Source organism: Sorex araneus, chromosome 4 (assembly GCF_027595985.1).
Source record: "Sorex araneus isolate mSorAra2 chromosome 4, mSorAra2.pri, whole genome shotgun sequence".
Lineage (NCBI taxonomy): Eukaryota > Metazoa > Chordata > Mammalia > Eulipotyphla > Soricidae > Sorex > Sorex araneus.
The window spans coordinates 205,671,894-205,697,072 of NC_073305.1; the positions used below are offsets into that span (position 1 = coordinate 205,671,894).

Genomic DNA, 25,179 nt, shown 5'->3' on the forward strand with positions numbered 1-25,179 from the left:
CGCATGCGCCGCAGCCCTTCCCACCGCCAGTTGTCCGGCCGCGCTCCGGACTCCGCCCCTCTCACGAGCCTGGCTCCCCGCCTCCTCGCCCCCCGGGCCGCGTGGCGGGGCGCGCGCGCACTGTGGCTCGGCCGTTGCCCACCTCCCGGACCGCGGCAGTGAGGAGGGAGGGGCGGGGCTGCTTCCCGGGGCCACGCCCCCTTTAGCCCGGCGTCCCCACCGCGCCTGCGCGCTCCCGCCCGGTCTCCATCTTGGAATTGGGAGGAAGAGGGAGAGGGAGGCCGGGACGAGACCGGTGCGGAGAGAGGCTGAGACTGAGGAGAGAGGGAGGGCGCGGGGACCACCCTTAGCTACAGTCTTTCAGCCATCCTTAGGAGGGAGGAAGGGAAAGGGAGGAGGCCGGGGCGGGCGCGCGGACTGTCACCCTCGGATCCCAGCGTGAGGGGCCGTGCGGCCGGACGTCCTCGGGGTGGGCCCCCTGTCGGTGGCCGGAGACCTGGGGCTCAGGCCCTTCGGTCCCAGATTTCCGGGCTCGGCCACTCGCGTCTCCGATATACGGGCATTAGCCCCTCCGATTCCAGATAGCCGCCACTTGGGTCCCAGCCTCTAAATCCGAGGCTCCGTTTCATAGGATTTTACATATCCGAGGTTCGGGTCCCGGAGTGCGCCCGTATCCGGGGTTCATCCCCCACGCGTCCAGATTATCCGATCCAGCCTCCCCCCCCCGCCCCGTTACAATATCTGGGGCTCAGACCCCACAGTCAGAAATCGGGATTCAGGAACTGTCGCCCTCGAAGAGGAGGAGGACTGGACCGCGAGGTCAGATCGGGTTGTCACCCCCTCCCCTCCCGGGGAGGCTTCCCGGGCCCGCCCCTCCGGAAGGGCGAAAGCCGAGGAAGAGGTGGCAAGGGGAAAGGTCTCCTTGCCCCTCTCCCTGCTTGGCAGAGCCGCTGGAAGACCCCAGAAGGAGGCGGAAGCGCTGGGGCACCATAGTGACCCCTACCAGGTGAGACATGGGGTGCAGGGGCGCGGGTCCCTGTGTCTAGAATGGAGAAGAGAGGTGGAGTCCGAGTAGCCGGGCCTGGGTAGGTCCTTTCCTCAGAATGGGGAAGCCCAGCAGGGCCGGCGGACGGCCTCTGTGCCTCTCTACCAGCCTCTTCCATGCTTCCCTTCATGATGTCTGCTTGCTGGCAGGGTCCCCGCTGTCACTGGGGGGGGGTCGTACCTTGGGGTGCTTGAGCTGTTCAGATGGCTTTGCACACTCTGCTCCTCTCGTTCACTTGTTCCCCCACGGCTCCCTCTTTATCATGATTAGAATTCTTGTTTGCTAATTGCTCTGGAGTGTTACCTCCCTCGGTGGGTGTATTTTCTGTATCTGAGGCACGGTGTGATTGGATTTCTTGTCCTTTCGAGGAAGTGTATGTGTGCATTTGGGGCTGCCTGACCTGTTTCCACCCCAGCTACAGTTGCCTTCCCACCTCAGGCTGTGATAGAATAAGTGGTCTCCTATATTTGTCAAAGGATCTATCATTATTACAAAGTGCTTTATGCATGGGGGCTATTTTATTGCTGTCCTCCCATTTTACAGTTGAGGAGACTGAGGCCCAGAGAGGTTGCCCAAGGTCACAGAATGGCAGAACCGGAATTTAGACCCAAGACGATAGTTAAATCTTACCCTTGCTCCATACCTGTCTCTTACCATCTTTTTATGCCTAGGCTTGACCAGAAATCCAAAGGAGGATGAGTCTGAATGAGGTTTAAGAATGGCGGTGAAAATTTCTTTTTTCAGCAGGGCAGTGCCCAGAAGCTTTTAAGTATTAAGCTGATGGGAAGTTCTGGCTCTTGCCTTGTGCCTCCTGGATTTTCCTCTGTTGGGACCTTAGTCCTTACTGGGATCCAAGCCTTTGACTTGGGTGTCTGAGAGATCTCACTTCTGACACATGATTGCCATAGCGGTATCTTTTAGTAGTTAAAATCAAACTACTAAGGTAGAATTCTCCCCAGGGTATTCATATTAAAGCTTTATTGTGTTGGCCCAAGAGGCATAGAAGGAAGAATCCATATGCTGAGTTTCTGCACAGAGTTCCTAAGTGTGAGATCTCATTAAAAATACCACACACACACAGAGTCTCACACTGGCTCCTGCTATAATCCAGGTGAAATACACTAGTAGTGTAGCATAGGGACAGATAGTCTTGGGTTTCCTCATCTGCACAATGTCTAACACTGTCCATTTTAGAAGGTGGCTGTTATTTAGCACAGGCCTTAGTAATAGCTCATTTAATCGTTGGTGTTTAAAGGAAAGTCACTGTGTGTTGCCAGGGTCTTGGATGGGCATTCTTGGCTGATGGTGGCAAAAAGGTCAAGAAGAAGATAAGTGCCTGCCATAGAGGCCGGTATAGGGGGTTGGGAGAGGGAAACTGGGGACATTGGTGGTGGGAAATGTACACTGGTGAAGGGTGTTGGAACATTTTATGACTGAAACCCAATCATGAACAATTTTGTAACTGTGTATCTCACTGTGATTCAATTAAAGAAAGAAAAATAAAAGATTCTTTGGCAAGTTGCAAACACCTGCCTTTGTGTAGGGGTGAGGGGTCCTTGGCAGAATTGCTGGCAAGAGAAGTGAAGAAAGGGACCTCCTTTGAACTGCCTGTGAGAACAATCAATCACCCAGGCTATTCTGAGTCCTCTGCACTTTGGGGGCCCACCATAGAGTCAGGCTTAATCTTTGCCCTCCAGCATCCAGTTGGACTGAAGAGACAAAATTAACAACACAACAGGAAACAATGCACAACAGAATATAATTACATGCTAAATTGTTAGGTGCCTTAAAGGTGTTGCTCAGGGAGTCCAGCTCTGCTCAAGGATTCTTTGTGCCTCAATTCCAGCAAGTGTTTAGCCAGGAACCTTGCCAGGAACTCCCTCAGGGACTGAGCCCCTGATGTTCTACAGGACCCTCCGGTGGGTATTTGAGTTCTCTAGGAGATCTCCCTAAGGGCTGGAGTGATGGGAGCCTTCTTGCGAAGGCTGAGCCTGGCATATAAAGAGTCTGCCAAGCCTGACTAGAGAGGCATAGAGAGATGGTCCTATTCTCTAAACTAGGAAAAGTCCTTTTATACGCCTCTGTGACCTCATCTGTGAAATGGTAATCTTGACCCTGCCTTGCTGGATGCATAGGATTGTTTTGAAAGCAGACTGGTAGAGGATCCGCAAGTCGCAACCTTTCTGGTGTTCTTTCCTCATCTGTAATATAAGAGTAGCACGGTAGCACTGTCATCCCGTTGTTCATCAATTTTCTCGAGTGGGCACCAGTAACGTCTCCATTGTGAGACTTGTAACAGCAAGTCTCACAATATAAGAGTAATAAGTAGTAATGCATCATAAGGTTGGGCAGATTGAATGGAATCTAATACATGGTAGGTAGGTGCATGTTCCATGACTATTGTTTGTACACCCCAAATGGATTGTGCCTGTATTTGTGTGCCTACCATTGGACCAGGTGAGTTAGAGAGTCCAGATCAAGCAAGACCCCCCAGAGCTAGGCACCATTTATATCCTTGCCCTCCGTATTCTAGCTCTCGCTGCCACCAGTCCCTAGCCCTTTTTGAGAGTCTCCTGGCTAGTACCCACTTCTAACAATGGCCGGATTTCCACTGCCTCCGGCCTAGCTGTTTCCTGCTCTCTTCCAGGGTGTGAGAGGTTGAGGGAGGAGGGGGCCTCCACGCTGAGGGGAACAGGAAGGTGCTGGGAAATATTTGGAATATGAGACTTGAGGGACAGGGCACTTGGGAATTATGTTCTGACTGGAAGGCCAATCTTTTATTCTTAAGAGGGGGAAGTAGGGATTGTAAGGGAATGGAATTTGTGGAGGGCTTGAGGGGGTTAGTGAGGATGTTTCGCTCCCAACCATTCCAGCACTTTTAGGGACTCCAGGGACCCGGCCCCCGTGCTCTAGTTGCCAGGGCAACTTCATTTTCTTGGAGCTTTGATGTTGTTTCAAATCTCCCCCTACTCTTCCTCAGCAGTGCCTCCCCCTCATCAGGGAGCTAGGGAGGGCAGACACTTGAGGGGCCCCTTCCTGCTGCGCATGCCATCCTTTCTCTAAGGACCCCATTTATTCTCCAGGCCAGGCCCCTTTCTCAGGGCCCCCAGGGGCCACCATGCCAGCTGGGGGCCGGGCTGGGAGCCTGAAGGATCCAGATGTGGCAGAGCTCTTCTTCAAGGATGACCCTGAGAAGCTCTTCTCTGACCTCCGGGAAATTGGCCATGGCAGCTTCGGAGCTGTATACTTTGTGAGTTGGGGTTTGGGAGGGTGGAAAGGGATGTATTCTCCCCCCTGAGAGCTTCCAAACGACCCCTCCACCACCCTCCCCCCATCCCGGGCTTTTCCTGCCCTCTCTTACTGGGCCAGTCTTCCTGTGGCCCAGTTCTCACTGGGGACTCTCTCCCTTTTGATCTGTTCCTTTAGGCCCGGGATGTCCGGAATAGTGAAGTTGTGGCCATCAAGAAGATGTCCTACAGTGGAAAACAGTCAAATGAGGTGGGTCAGGCTTACTAAGACCAAGTGGAGAACAGGCTGGCCCCGTCTCCTAAGTAAATGTCTTCTCCCCTGACTTCCTCCCAGAAATGGCAGGACATCATCAAAGAGGTGCGGTTCCTACAGAAACTACGGCATCCCAATACCATTCAGTACCGGGGCTGTTACCTGAGGGAACACACGGCTTGGGTGAGCTGGGCCCCTGGTTATGCGCTATCTTCCTGTGTCATTGGTCTAAGGAGGGCCCTGTTCAGGGTGTCATTGTGAGGGTTTTTTAAGAGGGAATTTCTCCTAGCCTCTTTAATCCTGAGACAAACTTATAAATTTGTTCCCAGAAGGAAAGGCCTATTTGAAGGGTGACAGAGACAGTAGTTAGTGTTTGAAAGGGGACACTGGGACTGAAGGATGGGTCTTGAATGGGGCTTTGAAGGAATTCTCTTTTCTTTGGTTTTGATACTTGGGCCAAGCCCAGTCCTCAGGGTTTACTCCTGGCTCTGCTCTCAGGGATCTCTCTAGTAAGGCTGGGAGGACCACTGAAAGGATTCTAATGGGAGTGGTGATTATGTCTTGGACTTTTTCTTGAGGGGTCCCTAACTCTGGGGACTATCCTACCGCCCCCTCATTTTCCCAATTGTCATCATGATGACAGTAATCTTCCCCCTTCCTCCCCCGTCCCTGGGGGCTTTGCCTGAATCAAGGGTAGGCAAGAAAGCAGTTTGTTTTGGAGCTCTACCCGAGGGAGATGGGCCAGGGTGACCAGATCTGCTGATCTCTGGCCCTTCATTCATCCTTAGCTGGTGATGGAGTATTGCCTGGGCTCAGCTTCTGATCTTCTAGAAGGTAAGTGACTGGTGAACAAATGGTAGAGGGGGGAAAAAGCAGAAAAACTATAAGGGAAGTATCAGGAGGATCATATTCCAGTCCCACCCTTGGGCTCCCTCCGTTTGATGTTTTTCCCTTACTTTCCCCAGTGCACAAGAAGCCCCTTCAGGAGGTGGAGATTGCAGCTGTGACCCATGGGGCCCTTCAGGGCCTGGCTTATCTGCACTCCCACAACATGATCCATAGGTACAGACAGTACTAATGATGACTGGGAGCGGGTGCTCTCTGTACTACTTCTAATTCAGCTGGGCTATAGTCTTCTTGGAAACTTGATGCTAAAGCCCCTACCAGGCCTTCCTGTGACAAAGGTCTGATCCCTGAACTTTTGCCTCTGTCAGGGATGTGAAAGCTGGAAACATCCTTCTCTCAGAGCCAGGCTTAGTGAAGCTGGGTGACTTTGGTTCTGCATCCATCATGGCACCTGCTAACTCCTTTGTGGGCACCCCATACTGGTGAGTGGAGAAAGGACCCATGATCTGGGGAGGCGGTTGACAGGGTCTGGGCAGGTGACTAGTCTCAACGGATAACTGATAATTCTTCCAGGATGGCTCCAGAGGTGATCCTGGCTATGGATGAGGGACAGTACGATGGCAAAGTGGATGTCTGGTCCTTGGGGATAACCTGCATCGAGCTGGGTAAGAACATCCTTTCAGCTCCCTTGTGCTCTTTTCTCTTCCTGTCACTGTCACTGTGCCATCCCTTCCTCTTAAGGCCTCTAAGCTCTTGTTCATTTTGACTCTGCCCATGTTCCCTAATACAGGCTGTTACTAAATCCTGCCAGTTTTGAAACCTAAAGATTTTGTAGCAGTCATCTTTTCCTTCCCTGCTCACTATACTGTCTCTCCAGCTCTGAATTCCAGATCTTTTGATGACCACTGTATTTTCATGCACTATGATGATAGACTCTGGGGTATGTGAATGATAAGGCCAGAGCGTAAGGCTCAAAGAGAGTTCATAAGGCTATAAAGCCATGTCAAGGTTCTCATTTCTGTCAGCTTATGTTATTGGAACAACTGTTCAATGAGGTGATGTATGTAAATCCTCCCAACAGTACCAAGCATATAGTTGTTGCCCAAGATACAGATGCCATTAACAACCTCTCACCATGACCTCTTCTACTACTGTTCTCTTCTTCCAGTTTCTTTTGTTTTTTTGTTTTTTGTTGGGGCTTTTTTTTTTTTTTGATCCACATCCAAAAGTGCTCAGGGGTGCTTGGGGATCATTGCAAGTGGTACTCAAGGGACTGTGCAGTACCAGGTTTTGGACCTAGGCCTCCTGCATGTAAAGAATGTGCTCAGCCCATTGAACTCTCTCTGACCGCCGCCCCCTCCTGTCTAAGCGCGGTGCTTTCTGTTATCAGGGGCTGGGGTGTGAATGCTTGAATGAGTGATGCTGGGGCACCATGCAGTGCCATATGGGGACTCCCATATGCAAAGCTTGTGCTCCTACCCTTTGAGCCATCTTCCAGTACACAGTGCTATGATCTCCTTTCTCCTTGCATGTCATCTCTTCCCCATCGTTTCTGCTTCCTGAGGCTGACTTTTCTCTCCTTAGCTGTATGTGTAAAAAAGTGGGCCACCATTTTTCCCACTTTCCTTCTTTGATATTACGACCTCCACCCAAGGTTAGAGATTTGGGCACCTCCTTTCCCTCCTTCTCTACACATCTACATTTGCCATTTGAGACCAACGCCATATATGTGAATGGAATATATGAATCAAGCCAGGTGTGAAAGAAATATGTTTTATTTCTATTTTTTAGTAGAGACAGAGAAATACTTTCCTACTGTTGAAAAGTCATGATTATAGGGGGGCCGGAGCAATAGCACAGCGGGTAGGGCGTTTGCCTTGCACGTGGCCGACCCGGGTTCGATCCCCGGCATCCCATATCGTCCCCCCAAGCACCGCCAGGAGTAATTCCTGAGTGCAAAGCCAGGAGTAACCCCTGAGCATCGCTGGGTGTGACCCAAAAAGCAAAAAAGAAAGAAAGAAAAGAAAAGTCATGATTATAATTGGCGATTCTGGAAATTGACAGACTGGAGATTACTATTCCTGCAAGAAATTCAATATTATACCAGAGTAAAGACTCTTTTACCTGATCTGATATTTTAAGAGTTCTCGAAATAATTTAGATTTGTTATTGTTGAACCTTTTTTTTTCCCACTTTGGGAGGTGAGGGGTGTAGGGCCATACCCAGCTATGGTCAGGGCTTACTCCTAGCTGTGAATTCAGGGGTCACTCCTGGCTAGGCTCGGGATCCTATGGGGTACCAAAAATCAAACTCAGGTCAGTTATATGCAGAGCAAGGGCCCTACCCACCATACTATCTCTCTGGCTCCCATTATTGGGTTTTTACAGGCCAAAACCAAACATAAAACATTTGGGTTCCTCTCACCCACCATGAAAAAGCAAAACAAAATCATTTCAGCATTAAGAGGGCTCCTGGTTTACAGCTAAGATACCACTTTGCTGTCCTTTTTTTTTTTTTTCCAAAGATCTTCCTACCCTAAATTCTTCGCAAAGGTTCCAACTTACAGGCCCATTGAACACTCAGCTTCCCAGCCATTAGCCTTTCTCCCCTCGTGCCAGTTAACACTTTGCACTAGACTTGTTCAGCACTGTTTAATCTTCTCTGTTGAACTGGAAGTTCCTTGAGGACAGGGTTTATCTCTGTAACACAACAAGTATTTTGCTCTTATTGACAACTCATAAGTAACTAAATATATTTCCTTCTGCCTCATTTATGGGGAGAGGGTGTGTTAGGCTACATCTGGCAGTGCTCAGGGCCTGTTCCTGGCTCTGTGCTCAGGAGTGAACACTGGTGGTGCTGAGGTTGTGGGTAAGGTATCTGTGGGGTCAGCAATTCAAACGGTCGCCTGTTTGCAAGCCAAGCCCCTTACCTCCTGTACTATCTCTCTGACTCCTTTGGTGCTTTTGGTTTGGTTTGGTTTGGTTTTGGTTTTGGATCACACCTGGTGATGCTTAGGATTACTCCTGGCTCTGTACTCAGGAATCACTCCTGGAAGTGCTCAGGGGTCCATATGGGATGCCAGGGATTGAACCTAGGTCGGCCTCATACAAGGCAAGCACCTTACCCTCTACTATCTCTTGGGCTTCCCCTTTGGTGCTTATGCTTACCTTATTTACTTTGATCTTTTTCCAGTCATCAAGGAAAAGGATAGATCTTACATTTTATAATGGAAATTTATTGAGATTTAGCAATTGCTCAGTCTCATTTAGATAGAAAGTCATGGAGCTGGAGTGTGAACCCAAGTATTTTGATTTTCATTCTAGTTTCTTCTGCCCAGTCACCTCTCAACTTCTTTCTTTCCCTTGACCTTTCTCTATAGCTGAACGGAAACCTCCGCTGTTTAACATGAATGCGATGAGTGCCTTATACCACATTGCACAGAATGAATCCCCTGTGCTTCAGTCAGGACACTGGTGAGGAATGTGGGCCCAGTGGGTCGGCGTTAGAGTAAGATTCCCTGACTAATCCCCTCCCAACCCCTGCCTGACTCTCTGGTGACTTCTAGGTCTGAATATTTCCGGAATTTTGTTGACTCCTGTCTTCAGAAAATCCCTCAAGACAGACCAACCTCAGAGGTTCTTCTGAAGGTGAGGACTCACTACCCAGCATTTTCTTATTAAAGCCATAAGAAATCCCTCCATGAAATGAACAATTCTCAGTTCTTTCTCCATTGAAATTTATTCTATGAAGTCCTCCTTTCATGCCCTATTCTCTGTGGACTCTGTTTTGTAAGATTATGTCTACCAAACTGCATTCATATAATGATTTGTTTTCCCATCCTTTATTATTTAGACCTATATGTATGTAATTACTAGGCAGAACTTCTGGTCATCATGCAATGATAAAGGTTACCACACTAGTGTAATTCAAGCTGAAAGTCTGTGTAACCTTATCATAGGTAAATATATGCTTTCTCTTAGGTGTTCTTTATGTAATTATTGTTATCAAAAATAGAAGGATTCCTGTTGTCTTCACTGATCAACTTAGACTAGTGTGACCTGTTTGTTTCCTAATAATGGGATAACTAAGGAACAGAGACCTCATGACATGCCCAGCCTCACTGCATTTTTTTTTCCTTTTTTTTTTTTTTAAATTTATTTATTTTTAATTAGAGAATCACCGTGAGGGTACAGTTACAGATTTATACACTTTTGTGCTTATACTTCCCTCATACAAAGTTTGGGAACCCATCCCTTCACCAGTGCCCATTCTCCACCACCCGTAAACCCAGTGTCCCTCCCACCCTCCCCAATCCCATCTCCCCCCCACCCCACCCTGCCACTGTGGCAAGGCATTCCCTTCTGTTTTCTCTCTCTAATTAGCTGTTGTGGTTTGCAATAAAGGTGTTGAGTGGCCGCTGTGCTCAGTCTCTAGCCCTCATTCAGCCCGCAACTCCCTTCCCCCACATGGCCTTCGACTACAATGTAGTTGGTGATCGCTTCTCTGAGTTGACCTTTCCCCAGAACGTGACAGCCTCACTGCATTTTGATAGAGTACCTGATCTAGAATCCAGATCTTCTGATTCTTGCCTGTCAATTATGCCTGAAGAAACAAGAGAATGTCTGGGAAAGCATGATTGGGTGGTAAAAATTATTTTGGGAAGAGTTAGATCAAGACCAAGGGGCCAGGGGCTGGAGCAATAGCACAACGGGTAGGGCATTTGCATTGCACGCGGCCGACCCGGGTTCGATTCCCAACATCCCATATGGTCCCCTGAGCACCGACAGGGGTAATTCCTGAGTGCAGAGCCAGGAGTAACCCCTGTGCATCGCCAGGTGTGACCCAAAAAGCAAAAAAAAAAAAAAAAAAGACCAAGGGGCCAGAGAGATAGTGCAGTGGTTAAGGCACTTACCTTTTATGCAGACAATTTCTGTTTGTTCCCCAGCAAGCACAACCTATGATCCACACCATCAGGTGTACCAGAAAAAATAAATAAATAAATAAATAAATAAAAATATAGTGGGTAGGGTACTTGCCTTGCATGTGGCTGATCTGGGTTCTATCCCTGGCACCATGTATGGTCCCCTAAGCCTGCCAGGAGTAAGACCTGAGCACAGCAGGTGTGGCCCAAAAAACAAAAATAGGTAAGGCCAGTATGGGTCCATTTTGATAGGCCAGGCCTGGGGACGGGCCAGGGTTTTTAGGAAACAGAAGGTACTTGGCAGTAGGTCTCAGTGTCCTCTTCCTCTAGCACCGCTTTGTGCTTCGGGAGCGGCCACCCACAGTCATCATGGACCTGATCCAGAGGACCAAGGATGCGGTGCGGGAGCTGGACAACCTGCAGTACCGCAAGATGAAAAAGATCCTGTTCCAAGAGGCACCAAATGGCCCTGGCGCAGAGGCCCCAGAGGAGGAGGAGGTGACCCAGCTTACTCTGCCACCTTTCTTTACTTTCTTGTTGTGTTTGCCTCTTAACAGCTGCTTCACCCCTATCCCTGCTCCTCACACCCTCTGTCTCCTTTTGCTACCTCCCTGTACACGTCCCATGTCCTGCCCTTCCCCACCAACAGCCTGCACCCTGTCCACAGGAGACAGAGCCCTACATGCACCGGGCTGGGACGCTGACCAGTCTAGAGAGTAGCCACTCTGTGCCCAGCATGTCCATCAGCGCTTCCAGCCAGAGTAGCTCAGTCAACAGCCTAGCAGATGCCTCGGACAATGAGGAGGAAGAGGAGGAAGAAGAGGAGGAAGAAGAAGAAGAGGAAGGTCCAGAAGCCCGAGAGATGGCCATGATGCAGGAGGGGGAACACACAGTTACCTCCCATAGCTCCATCATCCACCGGCTGCCGGTACGCACCTTACCCAGGTAGCCCTGACTGGCAGTGCTGAGCCCCAGCTCCCCTGCTTAGGAATCATCTGGATTCCTTGTTCTCCCTGTGAAATACTACTGCTCCTCAAAGTCTGACCGAGCCTCCAAGGAATTCTTTTGGGCCTAAAAATCTGAGTCTTGGGCATTCCTTTGGTCTTCCTTCCTCTAGGGCTCTGACAACCTGTATGATGACCCCTACCAACCGGAGATGACCCCGAGCCCTCTCCAGCCGACGGCGGCCCCAGCTCCCACATCTACCACCTCCTCTTCTGCCCGCCGCCGGGCCTATTGCAGAAACCGGGATCATTTTGCCACAATTCGTACTGCTTCTCTGGTAAGTGTAATCATCTTTCTTAGGCCTGCATGCCCCCCAAAAGTGATTTTATACCTGCACACATACAAGTCCAAATTCCACCATGACTTTCTCTTCCTCTCCCTTGGTTTATCTTTTTGTTTGTTTTGTTGTTTTGTTTCTCTTTGGGTGCCATACTGGTGGTGCTCAGAGGTTACTCCTGGCTCTGCACTCAGGGATCACGCCTGACTGGCTCAGGAGGCTGTATGGGGTGCCAGGGATTGAGCCCAGGTCGGCTGTGTGCAAGGCAAACACCCTACCTACAGTACTATTAATCCTTCTTAGCTTATCTTTTTGTTTGATTTTGAGGGGCACATGGGACATATTTGGGGGCTATTCCTAGCTTATCTTCATCTTGGTCCTTTCATCTCACAACAATTTTTTTTTTCTTTTTGGGTCACACCCAGCGATGCTCAGGGGTTACTCCTGGCTTTGCACTCAGGAATTACTCCTGGTGGTGCTTGGGGGACCATATGGGATGCCGGGGATCGAACCCGGGTCGGCCACGTGCAAGGCGAACGCCCTACCGCTGTGCTATCTCTCTGGCCCCTCACAACAAATCTTTGTGATCACACTACCTGATGTGGCTGTTCCTGACAAACTTAGTCCTTTTTTTTTTTTCCTTCTTTTTGCTTTTTGGGTCAGACCCGGCGTTGCACAGGGGTTACTCCTGGCTCATGCACTCAGGAATTATTCCTGGCGGTGCTCGGGGGACCATATGAGATACTGGGGATCGAACCTGTGTCGGCCGTGTGCAAGGCAAACACCCTACCTGCTATGCTATCACTCAGGCCCCCTTAGTCCATTTTTGTGTCAGGGTCTGTCCAGCATCTCTTAGGGTGCCTTCCCAGGCTCCTGTCCAGTCAGGTGTTTCACATCCCTTTTGTGGTCTTGATTACCATCATGATAGAAGGATTCTGTGCCCCTGGATGGTAGAAAAGATATTCAGGTGTTCTGCCTCCTACCACTGAATGGCTTTCAGGCCTACACACATGTCTATATTTAATCCTTTCAACATCTCTAGAAAGAAGAAACTATAATTCCATGTGAGAGACAGCTCACATGTAATTCCATGTACTTGTGACTCAGGCTGCTTACTCAGGTACCTTTGGTGGGTCCAGATTCTGTTACAAGACCTTGTTCATCTCTGAAAATTAAGTCATAGCAGTATTTTTCTTTGCTTACAGGAAAAAGTGGTCAGATTTTTCGTAGGCTATAATCTCTTGTTTGGTTTTAGGACCATACCCAGTGGTGCACAGGGCCTTCTGCAGGGATGATTCTGTGCACAGGAACCACCTTTTCCCTGTACTGTCTCTCCAACCCCAAGACGTAGTTTCTTACCCATATTAGGAATAAGACTTTACATTTCTGTTTAGCTGCATTCACCATCAATAACCTTGGAAGCCAGTGATTGATCTAACATGTTCTTCCCATCCACCACACCCTCCATGCCAGAAATTGAACCCAGATCTTAACATATCCAAGGCTAGTACTCTACCACTGGGCTCTATCCCCAGCCTAGGCTTGCAGGATTTTGTTTGTTTGTTTGTTTGGAGCCACACTTGGTGTTCAGGACTTACTCTTGGGCCTACATTCCTGGGATGCCAGGGATCAAACCACGCAAGGCAAGCAAGCTCCTTACCCTCTGTACTATCTCTCCAGTCCCAGCCTCCAAGTCTTTTAAGGCCTTTACATTTGACTGTCTGCTCTACTAGTGTAGCTTGTTTTGTTTTGGTTTTGGTCCAGACTGGTGGTACGCAGGGGGCAGGTGCGACACCGGGCTTTGTTCAAAGGCTGCTCCTGGCTTAGTGCTAGCATAATTCTTTCATTCCTATGATGTTTGGTATTTGGTATTGTGTGGAGAGATGTGTGTGTTTCAGGGATTTCATCCCTGGACTGCTTTGGTATTCACTGGTGTAGTTTCTTAATCAGGATTTGAATTAAAGCTTTGAATTAAGGGCATTTGGGCCTAGTTTTCTTGTTATTTCAACATCTCAGAACCTAGATCTCTCCTCTGTACTTGAGCTATAATGAACCCTCAGGGTTTGTTGAAGGACAAAAAGCCAACACTTATTGCTTCCAAGAGTGTCCTAGACATTATTACGTAGGTATCAAACTCAATATCCACAGACCCTTATCGGGAAGATATTGCCCCATTTAAAAGTTGAGGAAGAGGTTTCGCAATGTCTTAGAAACTCGGTTACGAAGCTGGGCTTTGGTCCCACATCTGGCTCATTTCTCTATTCTCTGGACTAATCTGAATTGTTCTACTTTTTGTTTGTTTGTTTGTTTGGGGGCCTTACCCTGCCATACTCAAAGCTTACTCCTGCTCTGCACTCAGGAATTACTCCTGGTTGTGCTCAGAGGACCATATGAAGTTCTGGGGATCGAAACCCAGGTTGGTTGTGTGCAAGGCAAGTGCCCTATCCACTGTACTATCTCCAGCCCCGGTGTTCCTGCTTTTATACAAGACTTGACACTTCATGACATTCAGTCACATGAAAGTGTGACCTATAATCCAGTGGAGAAAGCAGTCTCAGAGTTTAAATATGATGAAGAAAGTAATAAATGATCATTTAAACCCATGATCTTCTCCCTAGAGTACTAAACTCCGTATTAGTAAAATGGGGATCAGAGCTGACCTCGGCTTCACTCCCGCGTCTCTCATTCCAGGTTAGCCGTCAGATCCAGGAGCATGAGCAGGACTCAGCTCTGCGGGAGCAGCTGAGTGGCTATAAGAGGATGCGACGACAGCACCAGAAACAGCTGCTGGCCTTGGAGTCACGGCTGCGGGGTGAGCGGGAGGAGCACAGTGCACGACTGCAGCGAGAGCTTGAAGCACAGCGGGCTGGCTTTGGGGCTGAGGCAGAAAAGCTGTCACGGCGGCACCAGGCCATTGGTGAGAAGGAAGCACGAGCTGCCCAGGCCGAGGAGCGAAAGTTCCAGCAGCACATTCTTGGGCAGCAGAAGAAGGAGCTGGCTGCCCTTCTAGAGGCACAGAAGCGAACCTACAAACTTCGAAAGGAGCAGCTGAAGGAGGTGGGTGGAATGGGGCTGTAAAGTGGGCGGGCCAGTGGTGGCTAGATACCCCTTGACCCCCTTGTCTTCCCGTTGCCCCTGCCAAGGAGCTCCAGGAAAATCCCAGCACCCCCAAACGGGAGAAGGCTGAGTGGCTCTTACGGCAGAAGGAACAGCTACAGCAGTGCCAGGCAGAGGAAGAGGCAGGGCTGCTGCGGCGACAGCGCCAGTACTTTGAGCTTCAGTGTCGCCAGTACAAGCGCAAGATGCTGCTGGCTCGTCACAGCCTGGACCAGGACCTGCTGCGAGAGGTAGGCTGCCTGTCCCCGTGCCCTCTCTGCATCGCCCGCACCGTCCTTTTCCATTTGCCTCACTTGTCTTTTCCCTCTGCCCTCATTTGTGTTCTGGCTTGGCTTCTCTTCAGCCCTTTTCCTTCTGACCCCATCAGACCCTGGCACTTAGTTACTAGGCTTCTGCTCCAGGCCAGCCAAGAGTGTGACCCCCTCACTTCCCTCATCTACACCCCTCAGCTCCCCACTCTCAGCTCCCTCTGTCCAGGAGTCCTGGGGCTCTCCCTCCATTGATATCAACAAGGCTTCCTGACTGGGCTCTGGGTCCTGCCTCCCTTCTGCCTCAGGACCTGAACAAGAAACAGACACAGAAGGACTTGGAGTGTGCATTGCTGCTGCGGCAGCATGAGGCCACACGGGAGCTGGAGCTCCGGCAGCTCCAGGCCGTACAGCGCACACGGGCTGAGCTCACCCGCCTGCAGCACCAGACAGAGCTGGGCAATCAGCTGGAGTACAACAAGCGCCGTGAGCAAGAGTTGCGACAGAAGCATGCAGCCCAGGTTCGCCAGCAGCCCAAGAGCCTCAAAGTACGTGCAGGCCTGCATCCCCCGGGTCTCCCGCTCCCCGTTCCTGGGGCTCTGGGACCACCCATCACAGGCATCCCTAGAGAAGAGCAGCCCTGCTCAGCTGGCCAGGAGGCAGTCCTGGACCAAAGAATTCTGGGAGAGGAGGAAGCAGTTGAAGAGAGAAGGATTCTGGGAAAGGAAGGGGCCACTTTGGAGCCAGAGGATCAGAGGATATTGGGGGAAGAATCAGAAACCTCTAGTCCCAGTTCACAGAAGCTTAGGAGTTTCGTTGATGAGGAAGTTTGGGGTCTTCCAGAGGAGGATTTAGAGGAGCTTAGAGTCCCATCGTTGTCACCTCAAGAGAGGAACATTGTGGGCCAAGAGGTGACCGGGGAATGGAGCTTATGGGAGAAGGAGGATAGGTACTTCCTGGATGACGTGTTTGAATTTGACTGGGTCCAGGGCCCAGCACTGACCCCCGTCCCTGAGGAGGAGGAAGAAGAGGAGGGGACTCCAATTAGAACCCCAAGGGATCCTGGCGATGGCTGTCCCTCACCAGATATCCCCCCGGAACCCCCTCCAACACATTTGAGGCCTGGTGTTGCCAGCCAGTTACCTGGACTTCTGTCCCATGGCCTCCTGGCCGGCCTCTCCTTTGCAGTAGGATCCTCCTCTGGGCTCCTGCCCCTACTGCTTCTGCTGCTGCTCCCCTTGCTGGCAGCCCAAGGTGGAGGTGGCCTGCAGGCAGCCCTGCTGGCCCTTGAGGTAGGGCTGGTCGGCCTGGGGGCTTCCTACCTGCTTCTTTGTACAGCACTGCACCTGCCCCCCAGTCTGTTCCTACTCCTGGCCCAGGGCACTGCACTGGGAGCTGTCCTGGGTCTGAGTTGGCGTCGAGGCCTTTTGGGTGTGCCTCTGGGCCTCGGGGCAGCCTGGCTGCTAGCCTGGCCAGGCCTGGCTCTACCTCTGGCAGCTGTGGCGGCTGGGGGTAAATGGGTGCAACAGCAGGGCCCCCGGATGCGCCGCGGCATCTCACGACTCTGGTTGCGGGCTTTGCTGCGCCTGTCACCCGTGGTGTTTCGGGCCTTGCAAGGTTGTGGGGCTGTTGGGGATCGGGGCTTATTTGCACTGTACCCCAAGACCAACAAGAATGGCTTCCGTAGTCGTCTTCCTGTGCCTGGGCCCCGACAAAGTAACCGCACGGCCCAACACCCACTAGCCCTATTGGCACAGCTTTGGACCCTGTGCAAGGGCTGGAACTGGCGCCTGGCACGAGCCAGCCAGCGTTTAGCCTCCCGCTTGCCCCCCTGGGCCATTCATACACTGGCCAGCTGGGGCCTGTTTCGGAGTGAACGGCCCAGCCGAATTCCCCGGCTGCTGCCACGCAGCCAACGCCGACTAAGCCCCTTAGCCTCCCGCCAGCCACCGCCAGGGACTCTGACTGGGCGGAGATCGCGACCTCGACAGTCCCGGGCCCTGCCTCCCTGGAGGTGACCAGCTCTCCCTCAGCCCAAATCTAGAGCATTGAGCACTTTATCTCCCACTACTCAGTGAAGTTTCTCCCGCCCGCCCTAGCCCTCTCCGCCTTCTCCCCCTCCTCCCTCGGTATGCTTCCCACTCACCTTGGACCTCTAGGCAGGCAGCCTCCACCATGGAGTCAGAAGTTACACGCCGTGTTCTCCTGACATTCCTCCCCACCCTAAGTTATTACTGTTCTCCCACTGTGTTTGTGCTCATCCTCACCCTCATCGACTCAGGCCTGGGGCCAGGGGTGGTGGGTGGGTGGGAAGAGTCATGGTTTTTTTTTTTTTTCTCTCTTTGATTTTGTTTTTCTGTCTCCCTTCCAACCTGTCCCCTTTCCCCCCACCAAAAAAAAAAAAAAAAGAAAAAGACAAACACAAATAAAATATCTGAGCGGAACTGTACCTTTGGCCCAGGCTGCCTCTGTCTGCTTTGTCCTGCCGCCTAGCCTCCCCGGTATGCCCTCAATCTGGACCCTTGGCCCCCCAGTTCATGACCTCTTCACCCCCATCTCCGTTATCTCAATCCCTTTCACTCCTCAGCCTCATCCTCTCTGCCTTCATAGTTTGTTACCCCATGACCACCGCCAGTTCAGGGGTCTGGGCCCCTGTCGAGCTCTCCTAGGACTTCTTAGGCCCGCGGCTGTCCATTTATGGATTCCTTCCAGAGAGTTCTTTGGTTCTGGGTCTTATGGTCCTCTCCCCCTGCCTTTCCCACCCCATACCCTGTGTGATTCCACTTTGTCTGGGAGCGGAATTTCTGTCCAGACACCAGACATGACCCTAGAGGGTTGGGGGGGTGTGACCGGGAACCCCTCCGGAATAGAGGGTGGTGAGCTTGGGGGCCTAGACAGTGTGGGAGCCATGGAAACGGGGTTGGTTGTGGACTTGGAGGGAACTGTGCGTTAGGGGCCGGGCTGGAATGTGGAAACCTGGTCAGGGTGGCAGCTGCAGTCCGCTGAATTTGTCAGGCCCTTTCTGGCCATCTCCTTCGCCCCCTTCCCATACAGAGCCCAAGATGGGGCGACCCCTTCTTATCCGTTTCTCAGCTCAGTGCTTATCCTCCTTCCCTCTTTCCCTCCCTGAGGTGCCAAACCTGGGACTTTTTCTGTCTTTCTTAGCTTTGTTGCTCTCTTCCATGGGTGTGTTGTGTGACTTGGTTTTCTTCTGTCGTGCACATCTGTCTCTTTCTGTCTCTGCTCATGTGCTTCTTATTTCTAGGCCCCTTTTTTCTCCCTCTTTGCACAGTCAGAGCTTCTGTTGTTCACTTGTACTCTATAAAAGATTCTCAGTTCCCTGTCTCGGCTGTGCTTCTCTTTCGTGTGTTTTCCATACAACTCTCCGAACATGCTCTTGGAACCTGTCTTGTTTTCTTTGCGTCTCTTGCCATTGAGAGCCTTCCTGATCTCTCAGTACAATCCCATCTCTCCGTGTCTGTCTGTATACAGCTCCCCCCGCCCCCTCTGTCTAACATGTTTTCTGTTTCTCTCCCTCTCCCTGTCTCTGCTTCTGTGTCCTCTGTTCCTCTCTCTCTTCTCCCCCTCTCCCCTGGTTGTTCCTCTTCCTCCTCTTCCTCTACCTCTACCTCTCTCCCGCCCCCATCTCCCCTTGGTCCGTCCACTGCATAGTCTAAGGAGCTGCAGATCAAGAAGCAGTTCCAGGAGACGTGTAAGATCCAGACTCGGCAGTACAAGGCTCTGCGAGCACATTTGCTGGAGACCACGCCCAAAGCTCAGCACAAGAGCCTCCTTAAGCGGCTCAAGGAAGAACAGACCCGCAAGCTGGCAATCCTAGCCGAACAGTATGACCAGTCCATCTCAGAGATGCTCAGCTCACAGGCGGTGAGACCTGGGGTCAAGGGAGGGAGCATGGTAGAGGTTGACTCTGTTTCTAGCTTAATGAGTGAGGAGAGAAGGGAGGAATCTCTGTGTGTTCATATGGTACAGGAACACTCATGCTCCCCACCGTCTTATTATCTCTTGCATCATTTTTTATTTGTTTTTGGTTTGGGGGCCATACCCAGAAGTGCTCAGGGGCCCGCATGGGGTGCTGGGGATCAAACCTGGGTCAGCGGTGTAAAAGACAAGCACCCTCCCCACTGTGGTATCACTCTGGCCTATCTTACACCTTTTCTTTTTCTTTTTTGTGGGGGAGGAGAGGTGGGGCCACACCTGGTGATGCTCAGGAATTACTCCTGGCTCTACACTCAGGAATTTCTCCTGGTGGTGCTCAGGGTACCCAGTTCAGCCTCCATTCAAAACAAGGGCCCTACCCACTGTACTGTATCACTCCAGCCCCATCTTACAGCTTTTCTTAAGGTCTTGACAAAACTGGCCGGTTTACTTTCATCAAGAACCACCAAGAAGAGGAACTTGAATTTTTTTCCGGCCTTGAGTTAATGTGTGAAGAGGGATGTGTGAGCAGGAATGTGATCTCCAGGCTGGTTTTACTCAGACATCTGGGTGGTTTTGAAGATTGCTGTTCTAAAAATGATTACACATGATACTAGAAATAGACATATAGCCTTTATCATTGCCATTCTCTTACCAATCCTAGCGTGGAGGTAATTCTTATTAATAATTTAGATTTTTTCCCCCATGCATATTTGGAAACTATATAAGAACTTGAAAAATATGGAATCATAACATACTATCCTTGACCTTTTCCACCTGATAGTTGCTTGGACATCTTTTCTTGTCAGTACACACCATTCATTCGTTTTAACAGCATAGAAGTTTCCAGGGTATAGATACAGCATCATTTATTTAACTCAACCCTGTTAACATTAGGCGGACGTTTTGGTGCTGTCCAGTATTTTGCTATGGCAACACTTCCATGGCTGTCTCGAGCGCAGGTGCAAGTAGAGGTGGGGGATAAACTGGAAGTGGAATTGCAGTTCACAGGGTGTCGCTCTTTCGTCTGGATAGTGAGACTGGCTGCTGCTTGAAATATTAAAGCCAGGCCTACCGGGGACAGGGGAGGCTTGTGGGGCTGGTGGGAGAGAACCCTGAAGCTACTTCCTGTTCTCCAGCTGCGCCTTGATGAGACCCAGGAGGCCGAGTTCCAAGCCCTTCGGCAGCAGCTTCAACAGGAACTGGAGCTGCTCAACGCGTACCAGAGTAAGATCAAGATCCGCACGGAGAGTCAGCACGAGAGGGAGCTGCGGGAGCTGGAACAGAGGGTGGCCCTGAGGCGCGCACTGCTCGAGCAGCGGGTGAGAGAACTCGGCCTCGTGATGTGGCGGGGCGGGCAGGCTCCCCCCCTTCCCTGGGACTCTCTCTAACCTCTCTTCTGGGTGCCCCAGGTGGAAGAGGAGCTGCTGGCCCTGCAGACAGGGCGCTCCGAGCGCATCCGGAGTTTGCTTGAGCGCCAGGCCCGTGAGATCGAGGCCTTCGATGCTGAGAGCATGAGGCTGGGATTCTCCAGTATGGCTCTGGGGGGCATCCCAGCTGAGGCTGCTGCCCAGGGTTATCCCGCCCCACCCCCAGCCCCTGCCTGGCCCTCCCGCCCTGTTCCCCGCTCAGGAGCACACTGGAGCCACGGGCCACCTCCACCAGGCATGCCTCCTCCAGCCTGGCGCCAGCCTTCTCTGTTGGCTCCTCCAGGTCCCCCAAACTGGCTCGGACCGCCAGCACAGAGTGGGACACCGCGTGGTGGAGCTCTGCTGCTACTAAGAAACAGCCCCCAGCCCCTGAGACGCGCAGCCTCGGGCGGCAGCAGCAGTGAGAGCGTGGGCCCCCCTGCTGCTGCAGTGCCAGGGCCTCTGAGCCGCAGCACCAGTGTCGCTTCCCACATCCTTAACGGCTCCTCCCACTTCTACTCCTGAAGTGCACGGTGGACACGTAGATGAATGGGCAGGGGTAGGGCAGGGGTGGGTGGAGGGCAGAAAGCTTGAGGCCCACCCAAGGCCAGGGGACAGGACTCTAGTTCCAGCTCCCCCAAACTTCATCTCACAAGCTTCTCGGGCTGGCCAGTGGCCCACTAGCTTGGGTGTAGGTGCCTCCAGACTGACCAGGACCCCTGCCTCCCCACCATGGTGCCAGGGCTCTCTTCCATCATGGCCCCGGGAAAGGAGGGAGGTGTGTGTGTATGTGCGTGTATGTCAGGTATTCATCTAGTTCCCCGGGGGAGGGGAAGGGTGGGTCTAGATATATTATATTCAGAGAAACTATACTACCCCCTGCAGTGGGGCCATGGACTGGGCATGCCAGGCCCCCTAGACCTGGGATGTCCCAGAGCAGGTCTGGGCCTGGGGTGGGGAGAATGGGAGGAAAATGCCTTCTTCAGAAAGGAGGATCAGGATGGGGTCTTGGGGTCAGGATGCCTGGGTCTCTCCATTCTCCTGTTGCTGTCCTGTGCCGTCTTGTCCTTTATCTTTTTCTTTTTTTTTTAATTGAGATCAGAGCTGGGGAAGGGAAGAGGGAAAGACCCTGGAAGGGGCTGCTCCTGGGTCTGGGGCAGTCATGGAAGGCCCTCCCAGCTGTGGGCTGGCACAGAGTCCATAGCAAGCTTTTAATAAACTGTTGGTTATTCTAACAGACCTGGGACTCACCCTTTCTGTCTTAAACTGTGACCGCTCAGTGGGAGGTGCTATTTTTTTTAATTACTGGAGTGTGTAACCCAAACTTGCAGTGATTTTGGTATTTGGCTCTGGCTGTAAGGACCACACCAGGCAATGCTGGGGCGGGGTGGATGGGTTGTGCAATAATTTTCAAAAGGTTCGCTTCTCCCATGACCCTGGCAGCTCAGGCTCACATCTTGTCAGCAAACTCAACAGCAAGAATTCTGACCGGACTGGAGTAGGGCACTTGCCTTGCATGCAGATGACCTGGGTTTGATCCCTGGCACTACATGGAGTCTCCAGTGTACTGCAAGAGTGATCCCTGAGTGCAATCAGGAGTAAGGCATGGCTGGGCATTGCTGGGTGTGGCCCCCAAACAACAAAAGAATTCTGAGACCTAAAGTAACTTCACAATGTGTAGCCACAGGTCTTCAGAGCCCTCACTGTCAGGTCCCTTTAAGTGTGGAAGTGATGGCCTGCAGACTGTCACTATTTCCAAAAGAGGAATATACACCAACTCTCCCCAAGTTGTTTGGTTTTGTATTTCACATTTGGGTGTGGGTAAGGGGTGCTCTGAAAGCCACTGTCGCTAATACTCTGCATAGCTCTGAGGCCTGGCGATTCAGCCCTCAGTCCTGGCAGTGTGGTGCTGCTTACAGTCCCAGAGGCCACCAGGACCAAAACCAGGTGGCTCTCAGTCTGGGCCTGCGCTTCAGATTCTGAAGACCTGTTTACACCTTCTGTGCCAGGCATCACAGCCTACAGGGGCCCAGTGGGCCCCTTTGTACAGGAAGGCGGTCAGAGCCCTACTCGGGAGCAGGAGGGATTGGAGAATGTAAAAATGAAAGGGAACCAGACCAGGGTGAGAACGACTACTCAGCTTCCTGACCCAAAGGGGTTAGAATAGGAACCAATTTTAATGAGATAATTCAAATACTCCTTTATTTGAGTCTTAAAAAATAAATCTTGTAAACATTTAAACCGAGAAATAGATTCCTACCAATTTGTGTCCCTGGGGGCTGCAAGTCTCATGTACACTTTTTACAAGTGGGAAGGAGGTGTGAGGGGAGCTCAGTTACTCTCGCCATCACTACTGATGATGCCACGCATGTGGGACCAGTCGGGGGGTGGGGGGCGGGGCTGCTCATCCTCTGAGTCCAGTGTCCTGCGGTATAGCTGTCCTGGGGGTGCTGCAGCCGAAGGATTCCATGCAGTGCGTCTACGTGGCCGACCTGGGTACAAGAAAAAGTGGAGAAGTCATCTGAAAGAATCCAAACCGCATCTACTCCTGAGGTGTAAGAAAAGTGCCCCTCACCTGGACAGTTGATAATGTTGTTGACATCCAAGGAGGCCACCTCAGCCGCTTCCTCCCGCTGCTCCTTCAGTGCCCGACACTTCTCTAGGGAGGGGTTACCTGCAAGAAGAGACTCATGATCCTCTGGCTGAGCCATTTAGCGCACCTCCTGCAGCACCCAGGGCACACCTGACCTCACCCTTCATGCCCAGGGCTTCCAGCTCTGCCCGGAGGATCCTCAGGCGCTCCTTGCTTGAGTGGCAGGACCCCAGCAGCTTTTTGTAGTTTCGATAGGCACCACATGCCCGGATATAGCGCTTGAGCCTCATCACGGCCGGGTCATCCTCCCCACGGCGACCTGAGCCAGCCTGGTTGGAGAGAGCAGTGGCCAGACTAAGCCTGGGATTCTGTCTGGGTTTCCTCTTTCTTAAGGGTAGCCGCACCCCTCCCCCATCTTCAGTCTCACCTTCCTGAACTTGGTTTCTGGACTGCCATCTGAAGAGGAGGAAGAGGAGTTCCGTGTCCGGCCTTTCTTGGAATTCTTCTTGGAGGAGCGGTTCTTCCTTTCCCCTTTGGGGCTCCCCTCTGCCTCACTGTCACTCTCCTCCCGCTCTGAGTCACTCTCGTCCCCATTAAGCCTGCCCACTTTGGCTGGCTTGCCAGTGTCCGTAGTTGATGTTGCCTTCTTCGAGCTGTTCTCTCCGCTGCTGTCAGCCTCATGGCCAGAGTCCTGCTGCGCCTCTCTGTTGTCCTCGCTACCCGGCAGTCCTGCCCCCCGGCTTTTCTGTTCACAAGCTGTTCCTTTCCTTCCCTTGCTCTGGGGTCGGGATTTCCAGTCCTCCTCTTCTTGGTTCTCTTCTTCTGCCACTAGGTTCTCTCCCTCATCGTCGTCGTCCTCACTCTCGTGGTGGCTTTTCGTTCCCATCTTCCTCCTTGTTTTCTGTCCTGTTCTCTGGATAGGTTCCTCCTCCCCACTGTCCTCACTCCCCTCCTTGGCCTGCTTCCTCCTGGCAGAGTTCGTCTTACTCATCCCAGGCGGTTTCCTAGTCCGGCCTTTGGGTTCCCTGTCCCCCTCCTCTCCCTTCCCCTCACTGCCTTCCGCCTCTGATCCCTTCCTTGTTCTGACAGAGCCCTCCTCCTCCCCGCTGCTCTCCCTCATGTCCTCCTCTGATCCCGTCTCACTGTCCTCACTCACCTCCTTGGCCTGCGTCTTTTTGGCAGAGGTCCTGCCCAGGACCCGCTTATTATTCATGCCGGGTTGTTTCCTAGTCCTGCCTTTGGGTTCCCTTTTCCCCTCCTCACCTTCCTCCCCCTCACTGCCCTCCGCCTTCAGCACCTTCCCTGTCCTCACGGAGCCCTCCTCCTCCTCCTCCTCACTGCTCTCCTTCATGCCTTCCTCTGACCCAGTCTTCGCCGTCGAGTCTTCCGGCTGCTCCTCATCACTGCTCTCCAGCGGTTTCTTGGAGGCCCTCCTCGGACGCTCCTCAGTGGCCCTGATTTCTGTGGCCATCCTGTCCTTTGCCGGGGGATCCACGCAGTCCGGACTGGAAGCCCCGGAGCTGGGCTCTGGAACGGAGAGAGAAAAGAAGGCTGGAGCAGGTTCTTCCTGACCTTGCCCTTCGTTTGCCTCGGGCGGGCTCAGACGGGGCGGGCGGCGGGATGCAGGCTGGCGCCCAGCTCTCCCTGATGCTCCTCGCGTGCACCAGGCCGCGCAGAATGAACCGAGCGCGCACACGATACCAACCTGACTCGGAACTGAACCGGCTCCGCTTCCTCTCCGGGTCACTGCAGGGGGTGGGCGGCCTCTTCGCCTTCCTGGCAAGGTCTCGCTTCTCCTCCCTGCCATTCGCCTCATCCCCCTGCGGGAAGGCGGGCGCGCGGGGGGGGGGGGGGGTGACACGCGTGCCTGGGTGGCGCCGGCCCCGCCCCCTCGCGACCGGCCCCCGGCTCGCCCACCTGCATGTTGAGCAGCTCCTCCTCCACCAGCCGCTTCAGCGCCTGCTTCTCCTGCGGCTCCAGGTGGTCGCGGCCCGCGTGAGCCAAGAACCTCCGGCGCACGATGGAGTGCGTGAGCGTGCTGTGGAGACAGGACGTCAAGGCCGAGGCCCCGCGCCGCCGCGGCCCGTTCCAGCCCCAGCCCCCCAGTGCACCTCAGGTCTGGGCGGCCTCGGAAGAGGTTACGGGTGAACGCCAGCATCTCCTCCCGCGCCATTTTGCCCCACCGGCGATAGGCGGGGCTCCCGCCCTTTTTGCCTCGGCCGCCTCCGTCAGCACGTCTGCCGGGGCGCGGCTCCCCGGGACCGAGCACTCGGCCGGACAA

General features: G+C 52.5%; 2 protein-coding genes across 6 annotated transcripts; one reads left to right on the forward strand and one right to left on the reverse strand.

Moving 5' to 3' along the window:
• Positions 1 to 248: 248 nt before the first annotated feature.
• Positions 249 to 21,544, forward strand: TAOK2 (TAO kinase 2). Of its 5 annotated transcripts, none has more exons than XM_055135932.1 (19): positions 254 to 1,006; positions 4,129 to 4,295; positions 4,472 to 4,543; positions 4,628 to 4,729; positions 5,335 to 5,380; positions 5,512 to 5,608; positions 5,761 to 5,874; positions 5,966 to 6,057; positions 8,772 to 8,865; positions 8,958 to 9,039; positions 10,644 to 10,811; positions 10,963 to 11,241; positions 11,431 to 11,595; positions 14,287 to 14,652; positions 14,739 to 14,942; positions 15,269 to 15,508; positions 18,633 to 18,845; positions 20,036 to 20,218; positions 20,309 to 21,544. In XM_055135932.1, exons 2-19 carry the CDS (start codon positions 4,164 to 4,166, stop codon positions 20,828 to 20,830), a joined length of 3,171 nt encoding a protein of 1,056 aa, XP_054991907.1. In that variant the 5' UTR covers positions 254 to 1,006; positions 4,129 to 4,163; the 3' UTR covers positions 20,831 to 21,544. The 5 variants fall into 5 exon arrangements, with proteins under 5 accessions (XP_054991906.1, XP_004615912.1, XP_054991907.1 ...); XM_004615857.2 differs by having other exon boundaries at positions 255 to 1,006; positions 10,981 to 11,241; XM_055135934.1 differs by lacking the exon at positions 15,269 to 15,508.
• Positions 21,545 to 22,479: 935 nt separating this feature from the next.
• HIRIP3 (HIRA interacting protein 3) lies at positions 22,480 to 25,144 on the reverse strand. Its single transcript, XM_004615943.2, has 7 exons — positions 25,010 to 25,144; positions 24,816 to 24,936; positions 24,604 to 24,718; positions 23,326 to 24,425; positions 23,059 to 23,227; positions 22,881 to 22,979; positions 22,480 to 22,797 (listed from the first exon to the last, which is right to left on the reverse strand). Exons 1-7 carry the CDS (start codon positions 25,069 to 25,071, stop codon positions 22,637 to 22,639), a joined length of 1,827 nt encoding a protein of 608 aa, XP_004616000.2. The 5' UTR covers positions 25,072 to 25,144; the 3' UTR covers positions 22,480 to 22,636.
• Between the last annotated feature and the right edge of the window lie 35 nt (positions 25,145 to 25,179).

What these genes read in the sequence shown, in the direction of transcription:
- HIRIP3 (XM_004615943.2), bottom strand. Translation starts at nt 25,071, where the DNA reads ATGGCGCGGGAGGAGATGCTGGCGTTCACCCGTAACCTCTTCCGAGGC. An exon ending in AGGAGCTGCTCAACATGCAG is followed by an intron (nt 24,719 to 24,815) that starts GTGGGCGAGCCG and finishes GCCTTCCCGCAG; the next exon opens with GGGGATGAGGCGAATGGCAG. An exon ending in CCGGTTCAGTTCCGAGTCAG is followed by an intron (nt 24,426 to 24,603) that starts GTTGGTATCGTG and finishes TCTCCGTTCCAG; the next exon opens with AGCCCAGCTCCGGGGCTTCC.
- TAOK2 (XM_055135931.1), top strand. Translation starts at nt 4,164, where the DNA reads ATGCCAGCTGGGGGCCGGGCTGGGAGCCTGAAGGATCCAGATGTGGCA. An exon ending in AGCTTCTGATCTTCTAGAAG is followed by an intron (nt 5,381 to 5,511) that starts GTAAGTGACTGG and finishes TACTTTCCCCAG; the next exon opens with TGCACAAGAAGCCCCTTCAG. An exon ending in TCCCACAACATGATCCATAG is followed by an intron (nt 5,609 to 5,760) that starts GTACAGACAGTA and finishes TGCCTCTGTCAG; the next exon opens with GGATGTGAAAGCTGGAAACA.